Raw genomic sequence first — 23122 nt, 5'->3', positions numbered from 1 at the left:
CCGGGGATGTCTGGTGAGGACCTGTCTTACAACAAACCTACAAGCCCTCAGTCCAGCCTCTCTCAGCCTATTGCGGACAGTCTGAGCACTGATGGAGGGATTGTGCATTCCTGGTGTAACTTGGGCACTTGTTGCCATGTACCTGTCCCGCAGGTGTGATGTTCGGATGTACCAATCCTGTGCAGGTGTTGTTACACGTGGCCTGCCACTCTGAGGACGATCAGCTGTCCATCCTGTCTCCCTGTTGCTCTGTCTTAGGCGTCTCACAGTACGGACATTGCAATTTATTGCCCTGGCCACATCTGCAGTCCTCATGCCTCCTTGCAGCATGCCTAAGGCACGTTCACGCAGATAAGCAGGGAACCTGGGAATCTTTCTTTTGGTGTTTTTCAGAGTCAGTAGAAAGGCCTCTTTAGTGTCCTATGTTTTCATAACTGTGACCTTAATTGCCTCTCGTCTGTTAGCTGTTAGTGTCTTAACGACTGTTCCACAGGCGCATGTTCATTAATTGTTTATGGTTCCTTGAACAAGCATGGGAAACAGTGTTTAAACCCTTTACAATGAAGATCTGTGAAGTTATTTGGATTTTTACTAATTATCTTTGAAAGACATGGTCCTGAAAAAGGGACATTTCTTTTTTTGCTGAGTTTAGAACCATAGAGTATATCATATTTCCCAGCATGCTCTATTGCATGGTGATTTTCAGAATTGTTTATTTTAATGTGTTTTTGCATGGACATTGATTGGTTGATAAATGGTATGCTACACAAAGATAAATAATGTACATTTTTTGTAAACTAAACCAATTTGTTAATACTTTGACTTATTGCACCCATTACTGAGAGGGTTGTTCCAGTTTAGATCATTGAGGTAGTATCTGTTATCCATCTTCCCTACCATGGCAGTCATTCTCAATGCAAATTGCAGGTGATAAAAAATTCCACTTGTTGGATATCCTAACTCTGGCTGGATTCCAATAGGAATTGAACATCACTTTGCAAGCCAACATAATGTGACTTGCAAGCCTGATGTGGCCTGTAAACCAGGAATTTTCTAACAACACTGTGTTAGGGTATAACATGGCCCTCAATGAAAGGCGTTATGATATGTATGGTTCTACATAGCACCTTCTAAGACTGTACGGAAGCTCAATTGTCACCTGAAACAATTATCCCCCCTGCTATTCTCCTGTCACTGTTCTGTTCTTCATCTGCCGGTAAATCCATCAGATTTTCTATCACCACACACACCTCAGCCCTGTCCAGTCCAGTCCTGTATTGTCCTCCCATACACAGTAATAATCACCTCTAAGGATGTGGAAGAACTCTAATCCTCTGGGAACACACAGCAGGCTGCCAGCCGTCCCCTCTTCCCCCTCACCGCGTGTCACCGTGTCCCTTTGCTCAGCTCAGCCAGTCTCGGAGGCCTTAGGTTTATTTCTGACAGCCACATTGGACCCAACACAAAGCCAACTTGTAATTGACAGGGTGGCAGGAGGGATAGGGTGTAGGAGGGTGGGAGGTATCTATCAACCCCTGATAAACGTTCATTAGAAATGCTGTGGTTTGGTACTAGGAAAAAGTATTTCTGAACAGACATTTGTGCTGCCGTGTGCATTATTGTGCTTGTGACTGTCTGTGAACTAGCGCACACATCTCTTTGGGTGTGTGTGATCTCTCATCACAACATTATCTGTTGCACACACACACACACACACACACACACACACACACACACACACACACACACACACACACACACACACACACACACACACACACACACATACACACACACACACACATTCATGGTTCTCTGCCACCAGTAAAGTCCTTAGGGGTGTTTATTACTCTTTTCCTCTGGCTGGCAGCTCTGTGTTGAACTGTTGTAGGGGGTGAGCTGGATGCGCAGGGCATGCCTGAGGCAACAAAGAAACTTCTCTACATCTCTGTGGACTTAAGTAGCGCTTCTATCATCCTTTCCTCGTTCTTCATCTCCCTTTCCTTGCTATCCCTCTTGCTTTTTCATGCTTTTTAGGGACTTCAGTCAGTATTTCTGTTCTCTCTCTCTCTCTCTCTCTCCCTCTTCCTCTCTCTTTCTCTCGCTCTATACTCTCTCTCTTCTCTCTTCTACTTTTCATATTTAGTCATTTAACAGGCACCCTTATCCAGAGTGACTTGCAATCAGTGCATTGATCAACTAAAGGTAGGTAAAACATCACATATCACAATTATTGCAATTGTGACTTTCTTCAAAATAGTCCCTTCTCTCTGTCCTCCAGTCGTGCTGCCCCGTCGGCTGAGTTCTCAGTGGACCGTATCCGTCACCTGATGTCCTTCCTCACCATGCTGGGGCCCAGCCCTGACTGGAACGTGGGGCTGTCTGCAGAGGACCTCTGCACCAAGGAGTGTGGTTGGGCCCAGAGGGTTGTCCAAGATATGATCCCCTGGGATGCAGGCACTGACAACGGGGTCACCTATGAGGTCAGTGACCCCCTCAAAATGTCACAACTACACGCTCTAATATTCACACTATCACTACCACAGTGATTCTAACCATAACCCTGGAGCTCAAGCCCCAGACATCACACATCACTCACACCACCTACTGTATAAAATCACACATTCTTATAGGGCTGGGAGTTCCCAGGGACCTCACGATACCATATTATCATGATACTTAGGTGCCGATATGATATCTATTGCGATTCTCATGAATCTATATGTATTACTATTCGATACTGCAATGCGATGTTCCAAACATTCATCTGCTGCAGAGGGACAAAAGAGCCATGACAAAATGACTTTTGATCAGTCATGGAAATAAATGTGCTGAAAACAAATTGGCTCAGTATTTAAAAAGAAGATGGAGAACAAGCTATGAAGGAAAAATACTGTAATTTTGGTGCATGTACAGCCGGCTAGCACAAAAATAATATTAAGATATTGTCAAAAATAATATTGCAATACACTGAGTGTACAAAACATTAGGAACACTTTTCTAATATTGACTTGCACCCACTTTTGCCCTCAGAACTGCCTCAATTCATCGGGGCATGGACTCTACAAGGTGTCAAAAGCTTCCTACATTTCTGTCAAGTTGTCTGGAGGTCGTTTGGGTGGTTCTTGATACACACGGAAAACTGTTGAGCGTGAAAAACCCAGCAGCATTGCAATTCCTGCCACATTCAAACCGGTGCGGCTGGCACCTACTACTATACCCCGTTCAAAGGCACTTCAATATTTTGTCTTTTCCATTTACCTTCTGAATGGCACACATACACAATCCATGTGTATGTGAAGGCTTAATAATCCTTCTTTAACCTGTCTCCTCCCCTTCATCTAAACTGATTGAAGTGGATTTAACAAGTGACATCAATAAGGTACTATAGCTTTCACCAAGATTCACCTGGTCAGTCTGTCATGGAAGAGCAGGTGTTCCTGATGTTTTGTACACTCTGTATATATGTCAATATATTATTTTTCCATGTGGACAGACTGGTTGAGGAGAGTCTATGACTGTGCTGTGCTGTGTGAGCTCACAGACAGACCTTTGGCTGATCCCTTGGAGTTCACAGACGAACCTGTTGAACTGTTACTCCCCTGTTGAATTTGGCTCGCCCCACCAATGACCTTACTCATATCAAATGTCTGGAGCCTCAGACATACTTACAGTGTACTTGGGTGGAAGAAAGAACACGTTGTGTAAGAACCGGTCAAGAGTTATGAAATGAGGTTGTATAGTGTTTTATTATTGAACTGTGTCTATATATTTTAGTGGTCTCTGTTGTTTCAGGAAGCCTGAAGTTGACGTTTGGAGTTGTTAAAACAGCTCCTGGTAACCTCCTGTGGCGTTCTCTCTCACTGTGTGACTCTGCTCTCCACTGGTGTGAAACAGTAGGATGTATGTAGTGATGTAGCAACCGCATTCTGTACATTGTAATTGAATCAGAAGTTCACAGGTGTGAAAGATTTTGATCACAACAGCACTTTTACGAAGTTACATGTCAACCCTTCATGTTCAGACTAGTGGATGGCTAGTGGATGGCTTGTTTTCCAGTGTTGTGCCTTCAGAAGCCCTGTGGCTGTGTTTGCTGTGTTAGCCCCCTGCTAGCAGACGTTTGCTGCAGACTAATGACAACAGTTTCACCACATAACCCCATAACCCACAGTGTCCCTGACCCAGATCTATGGATTCATGTTGTTTTAGTGGATGTGGCTTTGTGACTTGTATAGTCTAGGTTTGCCAGTCTTAGGAGGCCATATGTTATTTGTGCTGGGACAAGACTATATTATAGATGTATTGCATACCTCCATATTGCACATGAAGAGACCTATTGCAACCTTTCAAGGTTATCTGCAAATACATATTTTATCACTGATATCATGACACTGTTCCTCAATACTACAATGGAACACATATTGACATGAAAAGCAAAGTCATGTATCTATGTTGACTCTTCATTTGTGTGTGTGTGTTCTGACCTCCAGTCTCCCAACAAGCCCACAGTCCCTCAGGAGAAGATCCGCCCCCTGACTAGCCTGGACCACCCCCAGAGCCCCTTCTACGACCCTGAGGGGGGCGCCATCACCCCCGTGGCCAGGGTAGTAGTGGAGCGCATCGCCCGAAAGGTCTGTTCATCCAATCATCTCTCTCCATTTCTTCCATTCTTTTGGCTGCTACATCTCTCCAACTTGTTGCCTCGATCCTCTTTCTTTGCTCACTTCAATTCCTATTTCCATTCTCTTTCTGTCTCATGCTCTACTCACTCCTCATGTTCTTTCCCTCCAGCTGTCACCAACACAACCTGATTTCATGCACATCAAGGCATTGTTTGAGGTTCGCTCTAAGATCTCAAAGCGGTTGCAAACGTTTGATTATGTGCCTGTGTTCATAACGTTGTTTCGGTATACGATTCGAAATGAGAAGGTAAACAAACAGTACAATGGAACATATTGGTGTACTGAACTAGAAATGTCAACTTTAAAGCTTCAGACACTGAGAGGAAGAGACATATTTTTCAGTCTGAGAAGAAAGTAACTTAATTTTAACTCCCTCTGCATTGCTCCAGTGTCTAACTGAAGATGTTGTGGGTCAACACAGCTGTAGATATAGATGTTAGTTGTATAGGTGCAGTTTGAAGAGAACAGGTGTTGAACAGTGATGTAAATGTCAGTGGACTATAGCATTTACACAGCATCCTGCCTGGCAGACTCAACTAGAATCTCTCCATCTACTCATAGTCTTTATCAATATATTGATCCTCACACACTGAAGCACAATCCTGCTATGCCCTCCGACGTACCATCAAACAGGCAAAGCGCTAAGATTAAATCGTACTACACCGACCAACTGGCAGGTGTCTTCACTGACATTTTCAACGTGTCCCTGATTGAGTCTGTAATACCAACATGTTTCAAGCAGACCACTGTAGTCCCTGTGCCCAAGAACACTAAGGCAACCTGCCTAAATGACTACACACCCATAGCACTCACATCCGTAGCCATGAAGTGCTTTGAAAGGCTGATAATGGCTCACAACACCATTATCCCAGAAACCCTAGACCCACTCCAATTTGCATACCGCCCAAACAGATCCACAGATGACGCAATCTCTACTGCACTCCACAATGCCCTTTCCCACCTAGACAAAAGGAACACCTACGTGAGAATGCTATTCATTGACTACAGCTCAGCGTTCAACACCATAGTACCCTCAAAGCTAATCACTAAGCTAAGGACCCTGGGACTAAACACCTCCCTCTGCAACTGGATCCTGGACTTCCTGACGGGTCGCCCCCAGGTGGTGAGGGTAGGTAGCATCACATCTGCCACGCTGATCCTCAACACTGGAGCCCCTCAGGAGTGCGTGCACAGTCCCCACCTGTACTCCCTGTTCACCCATGACTGCGTGGCCAGGCACGACTCCAACACCATTAAGTTTGCCAAAGACACAACAGTGGTAGGCCTGATCCCCGACAACAATGAGACCGCCTTTAGGGAAGAGGTCAGAGACCTGGCTGGGTGGTGCCAGAACAACAACCTATCCCTCAACGTAACCAAGACTAAGGAGATGATTGGAAAAGGAGGACCGAGCACACCCCCATTCTCATGGACGGGGCTGTAGTGGAGCAGGTTGAGAGCTTCAAGTTCCTTGGTGTCCACATCACCAACAAAATAGAATGGTCCAAACACAACAAGACAGTCGTGAAGAGGGCACGACAAAGCCTATTTCCCCTCAGGAAACTAAAAAGATGTGGCATGGGTCCTCATATCCTCAAAAGGTTCTACAGCTGCAACATCGAGAGCATCACTGTCTCGTACGGCAACTGCTCGGCCTCCGACCGCAAGGCACTACAGAGGGTAGTGGACCTCTACACCAGGTGGTGTCAGAGGAAGGCCCTAAAAATTGTAAAAGACCCCAGCCACCCCATATGCATAGTCACTTTAACCATACCTACATGTACATACTACCTCAATTAGCCCGACTAACCGGTCCCTGTATATAGCCTCGCTACTGTTATAGCCTCGCTGTTGTATATAGCCTCGCTACTGTTATTTTTCACTGTCTTTTTACTGTTGTTTTTTATTTCTTTACTTATCTATCGTTTACCTAATACCTATTTTTTACTTAAAAATTGCACTGTTGGTTAGGGCCTGTAAGTAAGCATTTCACTGTAAGGTGAACCTGTTGTATTCGGCACACGTGACAAATAAACTTTGATTTGATTTGGAATCGCACACACACAGCAACCCCCCCAGCCCCACACACACCCTATCACTCTGATCGTTTGTCACTTGACCTAAGCGGACCTCTGTTGTTATGACAGCTGAATGCCATTATCAGCATGTCCCCATATCACAGCCCCGTTCGCTAGAAAGTTAAATAACTAGTATGTATTCCACAACGCAGGCCTGTGTTTGTCTGTCCGCAGGGAGAGCAGTGCAACGTCGTGCCTGATAACGTGGATGACATTGTGGCTGATATCGCCCAGGAGGAGAAAGAGGAAGGTTTGTGTCTCTCTTTATCTCTCTCTCCCCTCTGAGTCCCTGTATCTCCCCAACTCTGCCAACAAAGGTTATAACAGAGGAGTGATAAGCAAGAGAGAGGAGAAAGGCATGTCTCTCGCTCTCTCTCATTCTCCCTCTGCCCATCTCCAGGAGTGGGAGATTAGAACCAGAGCTTGAGAAACAGTTGAATTAGTTAACCCAGCTCAGCATAATCGTCCTCCATGTCTCTCTCTCTCTCTCTCTCTCTCTCTCTCTCTCTCTCTCTCTCCCTCTCTCTCTCTCCCTCTCTCCCTCTCTCTCTCTGTCTCTCTCTCTCCTCTCTCTCTCTCTCTCTCATGGGAATGCTGCACAGATGGAATCGTAAGCAGATTTGATCAGTAGTGGCATTTTCAATAAATTAGTAAGGCTGCAGTTGAGATTGCTCCAAGTGAATATTCGCTCCTTAACATGTCCCAGGGACAGAGATGTTTGATTTGAGTCAGATGAATGTTTCAATAGCACATCACTTAGTGAGGAGGGGCTTAGGCACTCAACACACACCTGAGGAAACACATAACTAGTTATGACTTTGAACGTTTGTGTTTGTGCCCTTCATTTGATTAATGTCTTTCTCCTCTCTCTCTCTCTCTCTCTCCCCACCCCTCTCTCTTCCTCTAAGCCCTCTCTCTCCCCTCCTCTGCCACCCTTTCTCCCCCCTCCCTTCCCACTCTCTCTCTCTCTCTCTCTCTCTGTCTTGCTCTCTCTCTCTCGTTCTCACTTTCCCTCCCTTCAGACGACACTCCAGAGACGTGTATCTACTCCAACTGGTCTCCCTGGTCAGCCTGCAGCTCAGCCACCTGTGACAAGGGCAAGAGGATGAGACAGAGGATGCTGAAGGCCCAGTTGGACCTCAGTGTACCCTGTCCTCACACCCAGGACTTTGAGCCCTGCATGGGGCCTGGCTGCAGCGACGAGGGTCAGTATGTTGGATGTACTAGGCAGCTCATGAGACATGGCGGGGTTTCGAACACAGGTTAACCTCAGATTTACAAGACTGTGTTTGCCTCCTGAGCTAAAGCCGATATATTAGCTCAGGGAGCTAACACAAGTCTTTGTCTCAGGCAATGTTACTCAACACATGAACGTGGTTCACCGAACCACCCCCTTTACACAAATATATATTGACATGAACACATATAGTGCAATACAATCTAGGATACAATCTGGAAATGTGTGTTTCTTGTTGCTGGCTTGGTGTATAAACACCCATCTAAAAACAAACTTCAACATCCTACCAAGTCCCTGTATGAGCTCTAGGAGCTTTATTAGTGTGGACATCATCTTTGTTAGCATTTCATAGGTTATTGCAAAGAGTCAGACAGGGAAAGGTAAAATCTGGTTTACTGCAGGTCTTTATTGGTGTTGGGTCATCGATAAAGCCCCCAGCTCGTTTGTAGCTCAGCCAATAAAGTTGTAGCAGCATAGAGGTGAGGGGGACACTGTGTTTCTGAGACAAGCCTATAAAATGTGTAATGGGCTAAAGCTGCTGGGAGGCCACAGTGGATACTAAGGCTTTATTAAAAGACATATAACAAGTTATGAGAATACACACAGGGGGCATCACGTCTTTGCTGCTTGCAGTGAAAGACTAATGAATAATAAAATAGGCTTGGGTATGTGTGTGTGTGTGTGTGTGTGTGTGTGTGTGTGTGTGTGTGTGTGTGTGTGTGTGTGTGTGTGTGTGTGTGTGTGTGTGTGTGTACGGGTCCCATACACACACACATGGGCTCTTATTCGGGGCTCTTATTCATGATTTGTTTATTATTAATGATTCATTAATGATTTTCTCATCTTATTAATGATGAGCTTCTTTATTGAGCAGAGCTTAATGAGTCTTTCAGTCTGGAGAGGGAGGGTTTAGATATAAATCCATGTGAGTCTCACCCAGAACGATTCTTATCGTGCCTCCCTCCCAACGGAACATAATGCAACAACAGCAGGGGGTTTATATAAATGAGGAGAAACATGTCTGCTGCATAAATGTGTTCACAGCTCATGCATTTTCAAAGCTCTTGGGTAACACTTTGGGTACAGGCGTACTGGTACAAGATTTTTGGGTAACACTGTGGGTACAGGCCGCCTACTGGTATAAGCTCTTGGGTAACACTTTGGGTACATGCGTACTGGTACAAGATTTTTGGGTAACACTGTGGGTACAGGCCGCCTACTGGTATAAGCTCTTGGGTAACACTTTGGGTACATGCGTACTGGTACAAGATTTTTGGGTAACACTGTGGGTACAGGCCGCCTACTGGTATAAGCTCTTGGGTAACACTTTGGGTACATGCGTACTGGTACAAGCTCTTGCGTAACACTTTGGGTACAGGCATACTGGTACAAGCTCTTGGGTAACACTTTGGGTACAGGCGTACTGGTACAAGCTCTTGGGTAACACTTTGGGTACAGGCGTACTGGTACAAGCTCTTGGGTAACACTTTGGGTACAGGCGTACTGGTACAAGCTCTTGGGTAACACTGTGGGTACAGGCGTACTGGTACAAGCTCTTGTGTAACACTGTGGGTACAGGCGTACTGGTACAACCTCTTGGGTAACACTGTGGGTACAGGCGTACTGGTACAAGCTCTTGTGTAACACTGTGGGTACAGGCGTACTTGTACAAGCTCTTGGGTAACACTGTGGGTACAGGCATACTGGTACAAGCTCTTGTAATGGCCATGAGCTGACATAGATGCTCATAGTCTCCTATTGTCTTATTATGATAAATGAGACTAACAGAAGGTCCGATAATGTAGATGCATCATACACTGGTTGATTATATAAAGTGTGATGTAGCTACTAACACTGTAAGGACATTAAAATCCTGAATGCAACTCAAATGCCATATAACTGACTCTGACCTTCTGCACTTTGCCCCTGACCTCTCAGAAGGGTCCACCTGCACGATGTCAGAGTGGATCACCTGGTCTCCGTGCAGCATGTCATGTGGGATGGGCCTGCGGTCCCGGGAACGCTATGTCAAGCAGTTCCCTGACGATGGCTCTGTGTGTACCTTACCTACTGAGGAGAACGAGAAGTGTATTGTGAACGAGGAATGCAGTGAGTAGCTTTAACCCCTGAAATCAAGGGTTCACAAAGTCATTTATCACAAACATTGCTGCTTTTACCAAAGTTTTTGTTTTTAATCAGGTAAACAAACATTTTCCGAGGTATAGGAAACTTTTGATTAATCTGTGTATGTACTTTTCATACAAACAAATCTATGTATTTCTATGATGTAGATAAATGAGGCTCATTGTGTGCATCAATTCACAGTGGAAGAGCATCTGCTAAATTATTCAAATGTACTGTTCAAACTATTAGGATGATGTATAATTATGCGTGATTACAGGACAAAGTAATGCAAATGTGGATTAAGTTCTGTCTCTCCCATTGAACACACCCACTCCCCTTCTCTTCCTCTCTCCCACCCTCCCTCCCCTCTTCCCTCTCCCCTTCTCATTCGCTCCTCCGCTTCCCTTCCCCCTCTCTGCCTTTTCCCCTCTTAACTGTCTGATCCCCCCTCCCTCTCTTCAGCCCCCAACAGTTGTCTGGTGACAGAGTGGGGTGAGTGGGACTCCTGCAGTGCCACCTGTGGGCTGGGCATGAAGAGGAGGGAACGCATGGTGAAGATGCCTCCACCAGACGGCTCCATCTGTGGGGCTGAGGTGCTGGAGGTGGAGAAGTGCATGATGCCAGAGTGTCGTGAGTAACATACACACACACACACTCACACACACACACTCACACATACGCACTCACACACACATATTCCCACGCACTCACACGCACACAGATAAGCATAAGAAGGCTTATACAAACAAACATACACATGCACACACACGCTCATCTGTACACACACCTGCACACTTACACACACCACAACAAATGCCAACTACATGAAATCAGATAGACATTGTATGTGACACTGATTCTGTGTGGGTCCTGTGTACACAGACACCATCCCCTGTATGCTGTCTCCGTGGTCTGACTGGAGTGACTGCAGTGTGACGTGTGGGAAGGGCATGCGGACGAGGCAGCGCGTGCTCAAGTCTCCTGTGGAGCTGGGAGAGTGTACAGAGGACCTGGAGCAGGTGGAGAAGTGCATGCTGCCAGAGTGTCGTAAGGAACACACATACACACACACACACACACATTGGAGCGAACCTACTTTATTCATGTGTGGACACACCAAGAAACAGTTCTGCACATGTGTAATTCATAATAATGCTGATTAGTATCTTCATTGTGCAACCTAACATCTGTCTGCTTGTAATACTCTCCCTATCATATCCACATGCATACACACATAAAACACACTTGGCTTGTTAGTGTGTACACATCGGTTTGACATCTGCGTTAGGAGTGCCCATAGTCTCATCTCCAGCCCAAACTCTCCCAGATAGTGTTATCATGAGAATACCCTGGTGGGGTATTAGCTGGTTTATATGAGAGGGAACAGCTTCCTCAAGCTGCTCCTCCATTGGAACCCAGAAGTGCCCATGTGCTCTCACATTTAAGCCTTAATCGGTTATATACAGTTGAAGTCGGAGGTTTACATACACTTAAGGTGGGGTCATTAAAACTAGTTTTTCAACCACTCCACAAATGTATTGTTAACAAACTATAATTTTGGCAAGTCAGTTAGGACATCTACCTTGTGCATGACACAAGTAGATTTTCCAACAGTTGTTTACAGACAGATTATTTCACTTATAATTCACTGTATCACAATTCCAGTGGGTTTACATACACTAAGTTGAATGTGCCTTTAAACAGCTTGGAAAATTCCAGAAAATGAGTTCATGGCTTTAGAAGCTTCTGATAGGCTAATTGACATAATTTGAGTCAATTGTGGGTGTACCTGTGGATGTATTTCAAGGCCTACCTTCATGGGAAAATCAAAATAAATCAGCCAAGACCTCAGAAAAAAAATTGTAGACTTCCACAAGTCTGGTTCATCCTTGGGAGCAATTTCCAAATGCTTGAAGGTATCACGTTCATCTGTACAAAGAATAGTACGTAAGTATAAACATCATGAGACCACGCAGCCGTCATACCGCTCAGGAAGGAGACGTCTCCTAGAGATGAACGTTCTTTGGTGCAAAAAGTGCAAATCAATCCCAGAACAACAGCAAAGGACCTTATGAAGATGCTGGAGGAAACAGGTACAAAAGTATCTATATCCACAGTAAAACGAGACTTATATCGACATAACCTGAAAGTCCGCTCAGGAAGGAAGAAGTCACTGCTCCAAAACATTTACATTTACATTTAAGTCATTTAGCAGACGCTCTTATCCAGAGCGACTTACAAATTGGTGCATTCACCTTATAATATCCAGTGGAACAACCACTTTACAATAGTGCATCTAAATCTTTTAAGGGGGGGGTTAGAAGGATTACTTTATCCTATCCCAGGTATTCCTTGAAGAGGTGGGGTTTCAGGTGTCTCCGGAAGGTGGTGATTGACTCCGCTGTCCTGGCGTCGTGAGGGAGCTTGTTCCACCATTGGGGTGCCAGAGCAGCGAACAGTTTTGACTGGGCTGAGCGGGAACTGTGCTTCCTCAGAGGTAGGGAGGCGAGCAGGCCAGAGGTGGATGAACGGAGTGCCCTTGTTTGGGTGTAGGGCCTGATCAGAGCCTGAAGGTACGGAGGTGCCGTTCCCCTCACAGCTCCGTAGGCAAGCACCATGGTCTTGTAGCGGATGCGAGCTTCGACTGGAAGCCAGTGGAGAGAGCGGAGGAGCGGGGTGACGTGAGAGAACTTGGGAAGGTTGAACACCAGACGGGCTGCGGCGTTCTGGATGAGTTGTAGGGGTTTAATGGCACAGGCAGGGAGCCCAGCCAACAGCGAGTTGCAATAATCCAGACGGGAGATGACAAGTGCCTGGATTAGGACCTGCGCCGCTTCCTGTGTGAGGCAGGGTCGTACTCTGCGAATGTTGTAGAGCATGAACCTACAGGATCGGGTCACCGCCTTGATGTTGGTGGAGAACGACAGGGTGTTGTCCAGGGTCACGCCAAGGCTCTTAGCACTCTGGGAGGAGGACACAAGGGAGTTGTCAACCGTGATGGCGAGATCATGGAACGGGCAGTCCTTCCCCGGGAGGAAGAGCAGCTCCGTCTTGCCGAGGTTCAGCTTGAGGTGGTGATCCGTCATCCACACTGATATGTCTGCCAGACATGCAGAGATGCGATTCGCCACCTGGTTGTCAGAAGGGGGAAAGGAGAAGATTAATTGTGTGTCATCTGCATAGCAATGATATGAGAGACCATGTGAGGATATGACAGAGCCAAGTGACTTGGTGTATAGCGAGAATAGGAGTGGGCCAAGAACAGAGCCCTGGGGGACACCAGTGGTGAGAGCACGTGGTGCGGAGACAGATTCTCGCCACGCCACCTGGTAGGAGCGACCTGTCATGTAGGACGCAATCCAAGCGTGGGCGGCGCCGGAGATGCCCAGCTCGGAGAGGGTGGAGAGGAGGATCTGATGGTTCACGGTATCAAAGGCAGCAGATAGGTCTAGAAGGATGAGAGCAGAGGAGAGAGAGTTAGCTTTAGCAGTGCGGAGAGCCTCCGTGACACAGAGAAGAGCAGTCTCAGTTGAATGCCCAGTCTTGAAACCTGACTGATTAGGATCAAGAAGGTCATTCTGAGAGAGATAGCAAGAGAGCTGGCCAAGGACGGCGCGTTCAAGAGTTTTGGAGAGAAAGGAAAGAAGGGATACTGGTCTGTAGTTGTTGACATCGGAGGGATCGAGTGTAGGTTTTTTCAGAAGGGGTGCAACTCTCGCTCTCTTGAAGACGGAAGGGACGTAGCCAGCGGTCAAGGATGAGTTGATGAGCGAGGTGAGGTAGGGGAGAAGGTCTCCGGAAATGGTCTGGAGAAGAGAGGAGGGGATAAGGTCAAGTGGGCAGGTTGTTGGGCGGCCGGCCGTCACAAGACGCGAGATTTCATCTGGAGAGAGAGGGGAGGAAGAGGTCAAAGCACAGGGTAGGGCAGTGTGAGCAGGACCAGCAGTGTCGTTTGACTTAGCAAACGAGGATCGGATGTCGTCAACCTTCTTTTCAAAATGGTTGACGAAGTCATCCGCAGAGAGGGAGGAGGGGGGGGGAGGGGGAGGAGGATTCAGGAGGGAGGAGAAGGTAGCAAAGAGCTTCCTAGGGTTAGAGGCAGATGCTTGGAGTTTAGAGTGGTAGAAAGTGGCTTTAGCAGCAGAGACAGAAGAGGAAAATGTAGATAGGAGGGAGTGAAAGGATGCCAGGTCCGCAGGGAGGCGAGTTTTCCTCCATTTCCGCTCGGCTGCCCGGAGCCCTGTTCTGTGAGCTCGCAGTGAGTCGTCGAGCCACGGAGCAGGAGGGGAGGACCGAGCCGGCCTGGAGGATAGGGGACAGAGGAAATCAAAGGATGCAGAGAGGGAGGAGAGGAGGGTTGAGGAGGCAGAATCAGGAGATAGGTTGGAGAAGGTTTGAGCAGAGGGAAGAGATGATAGGATGGAAGAGGAGAGAGTAGCGGGAGAGAGAGCGCGAAGGTTGGGACGGCGCAATACCATCCGAGTAGGGGCAGAGTGAGAAGTGTTGGATGAGAGCGAGAGGGAAAAGGATACAAGGTAGTGGTCGGAGACTTGGAGGGGAGTTGCAATGAGATTAGTGGAAGAACAGCATCTAGTAAAGATGAGGTCAAGCGTATTGCCTGCCTTGTGAGTAGGGGGGGAAGGTGAGAGGGTGAGGTCGAAAGAGGAGAGGAGTGGAAAGAAGGAGGCAGAGAGGAATGAGTCGAAGGTAGACGTGGGGAGGTTAAAGTCACCCAGAACTGTGAGAGGTGAGCCATCCTCAGGAAAGGAACTTATCAAGGCGTCAAGCTCATTGATGAACTCTCCAAGGGAACCTGGAGGGCGATAAATGATAAGGATGTTAAGCTTGAAAGGGCTGGTAACTGTGACAGCATGGAATTCAAATGAGGAGATAGACAGATGGGTCAGGGGAGAAAGAGAGAATGTCCACTTGGGAGAGATGAGGATTCCAGTGCCACCACCCCGCTGGCTCGATGCTCTAGGGGTATGCGAGAACACGTAGTCAGACGAGGAGAGAGCAGTAGGAGTAGCAGTGTTATCTGTGGTAATCCATGTTTCCGTCAGCGCCAGGAAGTCTAGGGACTGGAGGGTAGCATAGGCTGAGATGAACTCAGCCTTGTTGGCCGCAGACCGGCAGTTCCAGAGGCTGCCGGAGACCTGGAACTCCACGTGGGTCGTGCGCGCTGGGACCACCAGGTTAGAGTGGCAGCGGCCACGCGGTGTGGAGCGTTTGTATGGCCTGTGTAGAGGAGAGAGAACAGGGATAGACAGACACATAGTAGACAAGCTACAGAAGAGGCTACGCTAATGCAAAGGAGATTGGAATGACAAGTGGACTACACGTCTCGAATGTTCAGGAAGTTAAGCTTACGTAGCAAAAATCTTATTGACTAAAATGATACAGTACTGCTGGCTGGTGGAGTAGGCTAGCTAGCAGTGGCTGCGTTGTTGACTTTGAACGTGTAGCTGGCTAGGTAACTTCGGTAGTTTCAGTACTACACCATGTCATGATACAAAGCAACTTTGTAGCTAGCTAGCTAACATAACACTAATCAAGACGTTCCTTGTAGTGTATTTAGTTTCAACAATGCTGCTCGTCGGTAATAGTTGGCTGGGTTAGGAAAAATGGCGTCGCGGGGGACGGAAATAGCTTGCTAGCTAACCTCGATGGCTGGCTAGCTAACAATTATCAAGCTATGACAAAGACAACTAAGTAGCTAGCTAGGTAACACTGCACTAGTCAAATCGTTCCGTTGTAAAGTATTAGTATCTACAGCGCTGCTAGTCAGTAACGGTTGGCTAGCTGGCAGTGGGTTAATGATGACTAGGTGTGTTGAGTAAGTCTGGCGCCGCGTCGCAGCTGGCTAGCTCACCTCGATAATACTCAAACTCAAACTACACAATTATCTTAGATACAGAGACAGCAAAGACAACTATGTAGCTGGCTAACTAACACTAACACCACACTAATCAAGTCGTTACGATGTAATAGTTTCTGCAGTGCTGCTAGTCGGTAGAAGTTGGCTAGCTAGCAGTGATGACTAGCTAGCTAGCAGCTAGCAGTGTTGACTACGTTAGGAGGACGAAGATAGCTAGCCTCGATAATTACTCAGTTACTCTAAACTACACAATTATCTTTGATACAAAGACGGCTATGTAGCTAGCTAAGAAGAATTGCTCAGATCAAACAAATCAAGCCGTTGTAATGTAGTGAAGTGTAATATTACCTGTGGAGCGAAGCGTGGTGCAACTGCTCGCGACTGCTCGCTCCAAACTGTCCTTGCTGTCCTTGCTGTCCTTTCCCTCTCCCACCAAAACCGCCATAAAAAAGCCAGACTACGGTTGGCAACTGCACATGGGGACAAAGATCGTACTTTTGGGAGAATTGTCCTCTGGTCTGACGAAACAAAAATAGAACTGTTTGGCCAAAATGACCATCATTATGTTTGGAGGGAAAAGGGGGAGGCTTGAAAGCCGAAGAACACCATCCCAACCGTGAAGCACGGGGTGGCAGCTTCATGTTGTGGGGGTGCTTTGCTGCAGGAGAGACTGGTGCACTTCACAAAATAGATGTCATCATGAGGTAGGAAAAGTATGTGAATATATTGAAGCAACATCTCAAGACATCAGTCAGGAAGTTAAAGCTTGGTCGCAAATGGGTCTTCCAAATGGACAATGACCCCAAGCATACTTCCAAAATTGTGGCAAAAGGGCTTAAGGACAACAAAGTCAAGGTATTTGAGTGGCCATCACAGAGCCCTGACCTCAATCCTATAGAAAATTTGTGGGCAGAACTGAAAATGTGTTTGTGAGCAAGGAGGCCTACAAACCCAACTCAGTTACACCAGCTCTGTCAGGAGGAATGTGCCAAAATTCACCCAGCTTGTGGAAGGCTACCCAAAAACGTTTGACCCAAGTTAAACATTTTAATGCAATGCTACCAAATACTAATTGAGTGTATGTAAACTTCTGACCCACTCGGAATGTGATGAAAGAAATAAAAGCTGAAATAAATCATTCTCTCTACTATTATTCTGACATTTCACACTCTTAAAATAAAGCGGTGATCCTAACTGACCTAAGACAGGGAATTTTTTACTAGGATTAAATGTCAGGAATGTGAAAAACTGAGTTTAAATGTATTTGGCTAAGGTGTATGTAAACTTCCGACTTTAACTGTATATTCTAGTCAGGTACAGGACTGGAAGACACATTACCATAGGAAAATACTCTTTCTCCACTCCTTTCTCCTGTTCCCTAGAAAATGAGGGAGCTAATTTAAGGGCTGTATTGTGAAGAAAGGGATTAAAAGGCAAAAATAACCATCTTTAACTTTGGCACACATGTCATTGTATTGGGGTGAAAAAGCTTGTTAACTGGTCTTCCCTCAGTCTTAGTGAGGGAATAAAGCTGGCAGAATTATTCTGGCCAGCCCTAATCATCCCTGCAGTTCGTAAGAATGTTCTCGTTATGGACATAAGTCAGAGAATCTGTTTCCAGGGCATTCATATTGTGTTATGTTTAGAACAAGGAACGCTAATGCAAAGTCATGAGGTCTATCTACAAGCTTTCTTCCCATATTAACTCTTCACCTTTCTTACTCCACCCTGTCCCCCTCATCATTATCTCTCATCCCCCCTCTCTTCTGTCTCTCTCTCTCTCTCTCTCTCTCTCTCTCTCTCTCTCTCTCTCTCTCTCTCTCTCTCTCTCTGTACAGCGACAGACTGTATGGTGTCAGAGTGGACGGAGTGGTCTGAGTGTAACAAATCCTGTGGTAAAGGTCACATGATAAGGACACGCATGGTGAAGCTGGAGCCCCAGTTCGGAGGGGACTCGTGTCCTGAGACAGTACAGAGGAAGAAGTGTAAGATCAGGAAGTGTAACCGCGGTGGTGGCCAGGGTCAGGTCAACAGCGACGAGAAGAAACGACGCAAGGAGGCGAGGGAGAAGAGGAGGAGCAAACAGGGGGGTCGACAGGGGGAGGAGACCACATCACCTGCTGAACACCCAGGTTGGTAGACCTCATTATCACCACCATAACCATTGTCAGCAGCAGTGTTATAGTCATTATCATTTGCATCATCATCACTGTCATCACAAATCATAACAAGCTAAATCATAGAGTGCGGTTACATACACACAATAATGTGATTATGTGATAATTGTGGATAGTCAGGTTAATATAATAGTTTGATTAAAATGTTTACATGCAATGCAAGAACAACGATTTTCCTAATAACCCTGTTTACATGGACACATCTGAAATCAGGCTACCTGATGACATTCTGATAAATGTAAAAAAAAAATAAAGTTCTACCACAGCGAACATGTTATTTGTGGGAAGCATATTTGATTCTGAGTTGGGACATATAAAGTTTGTTTGTGAAAACTACTTCTAAGACATATACATTCAGTTGTTCCGAACACACTTTACTCGCTCTAAAGAGGGAGGCTCACTCGGCTGGTGCTATCACATTCACAGATCAAATACACCGCTGGCACGCCGATTAAGGTGTTTACATGTCCTAATAATTGCTTACTTCTTTTGACCTTACCCCGATTAAGATGAGCAGAGTAATTTGTTTACATGACTATTGAATAATCTGCCTACTGCCATAATCAGTTTAATATTGCATTAGTGTGCATGTAAATGTACTAATAGAAAACTAAATCACAGTCAGTTTTGATAGTCAGTATTTTCAATATGATCATTGCTATTCTTTAACAAGGAACAATTGTCATTGAAAATGTATACAATCTCTCTCTTTCCATCTCATCAGGCTGTAAGATGAGGCCATGGTCCAGCTGGACGGACTGTACCAAGCTGTGTGGCGGGGGGATCCAGGAGCGGCTCATGACAGCCAAGAAGAGGCTTAAGAGCGCCCAGCTCCCCAGCTGCAAGGACAGGAAGGAGATCCGAGCGTGTAACGTGTACCCCTGCTAGATGGACCAAGGTGGGCAGGACGGGGATGGGATGGGTACGGAGTGGGTGGAGATTGCCCATAAACACTGGTGTGAGCTCAGTTGTTTTCCCCTATGACAGTTCAGGTTAGGTTTGGGGATTGTAAGCTGATCCTAGATCTGTGCCTATGGGCAAGTTGGTTATGGGACAGAGCGTGAGGTGGCATAGTGTCACTCAATGCACTCTGTTTAGGGCTGGCACGGACCTTAATCTCTCTTGGTTTAATCCAGGGCTGAGTCTGAAGATTCTAGATTGGGGATTGAAGATTCTAGACTGGGGAAGGTACACTGGTTCTGTATACACCTCTAGTCAGAGGTTGGAAAGAGTTTGGCAAATTCTGAAATTACCCATTCTTCAAGGTCAATTGTCATGGGTTATTTTACAAGAAGGAAGGAAGGAATTCCCTTGGTCTCTTCTCGAGCGTAAAACAAACAGCCATTTTGAGAGAGGATCTAGGCTTCCCCAAATAACGCCTAGCATCTGATGAACCTGACTGATTTTCCTCTGTGTGTACAATAAACTAGCTCTGTTACATATAGGATTCTTCTGCAAGATTACTGTAAACTTGTTGTGGTATAATATTCTTGAGTAATGATAATGATGAAAACACCAATTGATTTAATAAGAGATAGTACTGTTAGGCTATATCCTGTAGTATCCTCTTTGGTAGTGTATATTATCCCAGAACTTAAAGCACAGTTACCCAGCCATTCCAGCATTTTATAATCCTTCAGAAAAAAAAGATGTTTCTATGATCAAGAAATCTCCTGTATGACTTTTTACTCAGCTGTACTACTGTTCATGTAGACACACCGCAATGGAAATCTCTATGATTTTGTGCATTGTTATTATAAGATCATTTTTATTTTTTTGCTGTGGATTTTTTGATAACAATATCACCCAAGAGTCTTACCAAAGTCTTGTGTAGATGTTTTTTACGTGTCTTTACGTCTCTTTTTCCTCTGCTCCTCTAACATATTAATATTTTGGAATATATCACCTTTACAATAAAAGTAAATGTTAGAAATTGTCATACGGATGTTTATTTTTGTTTAATTACCATTTATATTGAGGTAAATGTATTATATTACGTTGAGGTCCATATTCATGCCAGGGTTTACATACAATTCATAAACCAATGCATTTCATACTCTTGGCCACTAGATGGAGACTATAAATTCATTAGAAGTGAGTTATTTTTCATTTGACAGGTAGAGTCAGTAAACCAGTAGGTGCCATCTAAGCCTGTGCTTTTTCAATGCACTTTGGTCATACATAGTACTGTAACAGCATACTTGATTATCATGACACCTTTTTCTCAACCCATAACCAGAGATATGTGAGTGTCTAGGCAGGGAGCTGCACAGTAACACTGGTCTGCAAAAGGGTGAGCTTCCCGGTGGTGCAGTACATACACACATTGACCAGACGGTGGCAGAAGATACCTATTTATTGATGAGCCTTGAGGTGTTGAGGGTTTTCTTTTTTTAGCCTTCAGGCAACACTGATTAATGCTGAGTGTGTGTAAAGATCCACATATTAGGCCACTTCACTGTCAGAAATGTATGGAAATCCAGCATCAGTCTCATACACTGAGACATGTGACTCATCCCATCAGCGTTTGGCCCTAAACACAGTTACGAGGGCCATGTTCAGTATCCAAACATTAGGAAACACTGTAGATAGAAATGTCATGAGTAGAGCTGATATGATTCCTTATTCTACATGTCAGAGAGGCATGTTTGTTCTACATACTATATTTCTACATGCTATCTGAAAGTTGTACAACGTTGTGCCTTGCTGAATGCACCCAGGTTGCTCATAGTCTGAGCTCGTCTTCTAAAGGTATTCACAGTGACACAATCAGGGACAGTTAGTTGCCAGCTTTGCTCATTAAAGCAACATGCTTTGGTTTCAATTTGTGTCTCCATTAAGTAGTATTTCACTTAAACGAAGCAGAGTAAAGAGAGAGGAAATAATTGAACAGAGATGTCATGCACTGGCGGCCATCTTGAAGAAAATATTTAAATTAGACTCAACCTTTGACAGCCTGAGGGATATGATGGTGTCCTATGGGTGGTGGAATTCAGAGGGAAAAGGTGAATAATGCAACACAAACACACTTTACAATGATATACACAATGCCATAACAACCACACATTAGGTTCACACTGCAGCTTTGGGAGACTTCCAACATGAATTGTCAAGGTGATATCTGCTGAAATATACATTAAATATCCATGGTGATAGTGGCTAAATGGGAGAAGAGAGATGTGAGATAAAGAGTTGCATAAGATCGTTGTTGCTGTCTTTGTACTCGGATGAGTGATGCTGTTGATGTATGTGTGCGCGTGCGAGTGTGCGTGTGTGCATGTTTGCATGTGTGTGTGAGTGAGTGAGAATGCAGCACACGGTGACTCGTCTCAAAGCGCTCCCCCCGGGACCTCATCAGGCGTCGTTTTTTGCATTCACTGTTGCCACAGCAACCACTCACAGCAGATCATAAGCAGCTCTCCAGGACTCGCCACTGCAGGCCTATTTGAAACGTTGCCCACAGTAAATAAGGGGTGGTGCTACAGCTTTACACACACAGACTAGAGGCAGTGCAGTGGTCGACTGTGTGGGAGTGTTCCAGAGTGCCCATAAGACATCCATCAACATGAACTGTCTCTTCTCTGACAGAGGGCTGGCTTGCTGGCTTCTCTCCGCCTTCTCTCCCTGTTGGCATCAAGGCAGGATAGGTGAGCTCAAAATAGATGTGATGTCTACCTCTCTATCTCAGACTGCCTTTAGGCTACTGCTGGTGAGATCTCAAGTCGACTGACGAAAAACTTTGAGTCCAATGAGAAGTTTTGCTTTGGTATGTTAAGTGCTCTGTGGTATAAACATTGAGAAAGCCACTAGTAGGAAAAGCCTCCTTTGTGCTGCAATGGCACTGCGTAATGTATGGTGAGACTCTTTACATGCCTCTGCATTCCTTTGCATTGAAAATCACTCTGATTGACTTATGGTGTAAAATGACTGTGCATAGTGTGAAGTTGGCATGAATAGTTTTACATTTATTAACAGTAGAGAGACTGAAACAGTCATGTGGAAATGGAGCTGGAAGAAACCTAATAGTAAATCTGCCCTAACATCATGATGCTGTACTGTAATTGATGACTTATGGTGATATCTAATCGCAGAGTAATCTAAAACATTCATTTAATATGACATTTAAAATGAAATACATATCTTCCCCGGGGTCTTTTGGTGTTATTTGAATAATTATTGTGCGCATTGACATTCAGGTAATAAAGTGTTTCGGTCCTGCATTTGTTTTCTGTATCTTTCCCGAAAACCAATCTACATAAACCCAACACTTGTTTTAAAACACAGCAGGCGGCTGCTCGTACATATGGAGCTTGTACACATGCTTGTACAATTCCTGATATTGAGTCAGTCAGAAAATGTCAAAAGCCCTAGAGCTGAAAGAAATAACTGTTGCTATAGGAGCTGTGATAACAGAATGTGATACAGTTTTATTTAACTACCACACAAAGCGGAACCTAGTAGATAAGCAATGAAATTCCAATTTGGCCAATAGCATTATGCAAATGTTACATGCTTCAGTGAATATTAATGTGAATACTAATTTCTGTCCAAACATGGCTATTCTTATTGGGTACTTGTATGAGCTCGGGTCAAATATATCAAATGACTGGAAACCTAATATTACGGGTATTTTACAGTATAAGCACCTTATACCCTCTCATTTGGCAAACATGTATTTTCTTTCATTCTCATGTAATGGCTGTCTGAATTCTCTTTTTAGCTGCAGTGGTCAGAATGGCTTGAGCTGCAGAAGCAGGGCATGGAAAGGGTTAACCACATACACATCTCAGTCTAGTGTGGCTAAAAGGAGAGATGTGTCTCTGAGATAACTGCACTGTGATCTGCCTGACACTCAAATCATCCCAGTTGTTGACAGACTGCTGACAGACTGCTAACAGACTGCTGACAGACTGCTGACAGACCGCTGACAGACCGCTGACAGACCG

At 45.3% G+C, this 23122-nt stretch overlaps 1 protein-coding gene across 2 annotated transcripts in view; it reads left to right on the top strand.

Moving 5' to 3' along the window:
• Window positions 1-20115, top strand: part of LOC106562306 (spondin-1) — a 143687-nt gene extending 123572 nt beyond the window's left edge. The window contains exons 8-16 of one of the 2 annotated variants that reach the window (XM_045689214.2): window positions 2282-2483; window positions 4491-4631; window positions 6935-7010; window positions 7783-7965; window positions 9936-10106; window positions 10584-10751; window positions 11004-11168; window positions 17838-18131; window positions 18901-20115. In XM_045689214.2, the coding sequence (XP_045545170.1) occupies window positions 2282-2483; window positions 4491-4631; window positions 6935-7010; window positions 7783-7965; window positions 9936-10106; window positions 10584-10751; window positions 11004-11168; window positions 17838-18131; window positions 18901-19064 (1564 nt within the window). In that variant the 3' untranslated portion in view covers window positions 19065-20115. Of the gene's footprint in view, window positions 1-2260; window positions 2484-4490; window positions 4632-6934; window positions 7011-7782; window positions 7966-9935; window positions 10107-10583; window positions 10752-11003; window positions 11169-17837; window positions 18132-18900 lie in introns of both variants that reach the window. The other variant, XM_045689213.2, reaches the window with a different exon arrangement.
• Window positions 20116-23122: the final 3007 nt, after the last annotated feature.

The sequence above is a fragment of the Salmo salar genome, chromosome 11 (assembly GCF_965601325.2).
Source record: "Salmo salar chromosome 11, fSalSal1, whole genome shotgun sequence".
NCBI classification, from domain to species: Eukaryota; Metazoa; Chordata; class Actinopteri; order Salmoniformes; family Salmonidae; genus Salmo; species Salmo salar.
The sequence above is the reverse complement of the archived record's forward strand: the minus strand, read 5'-3'. Positions and strand labels throughout refer to the sequence as shown.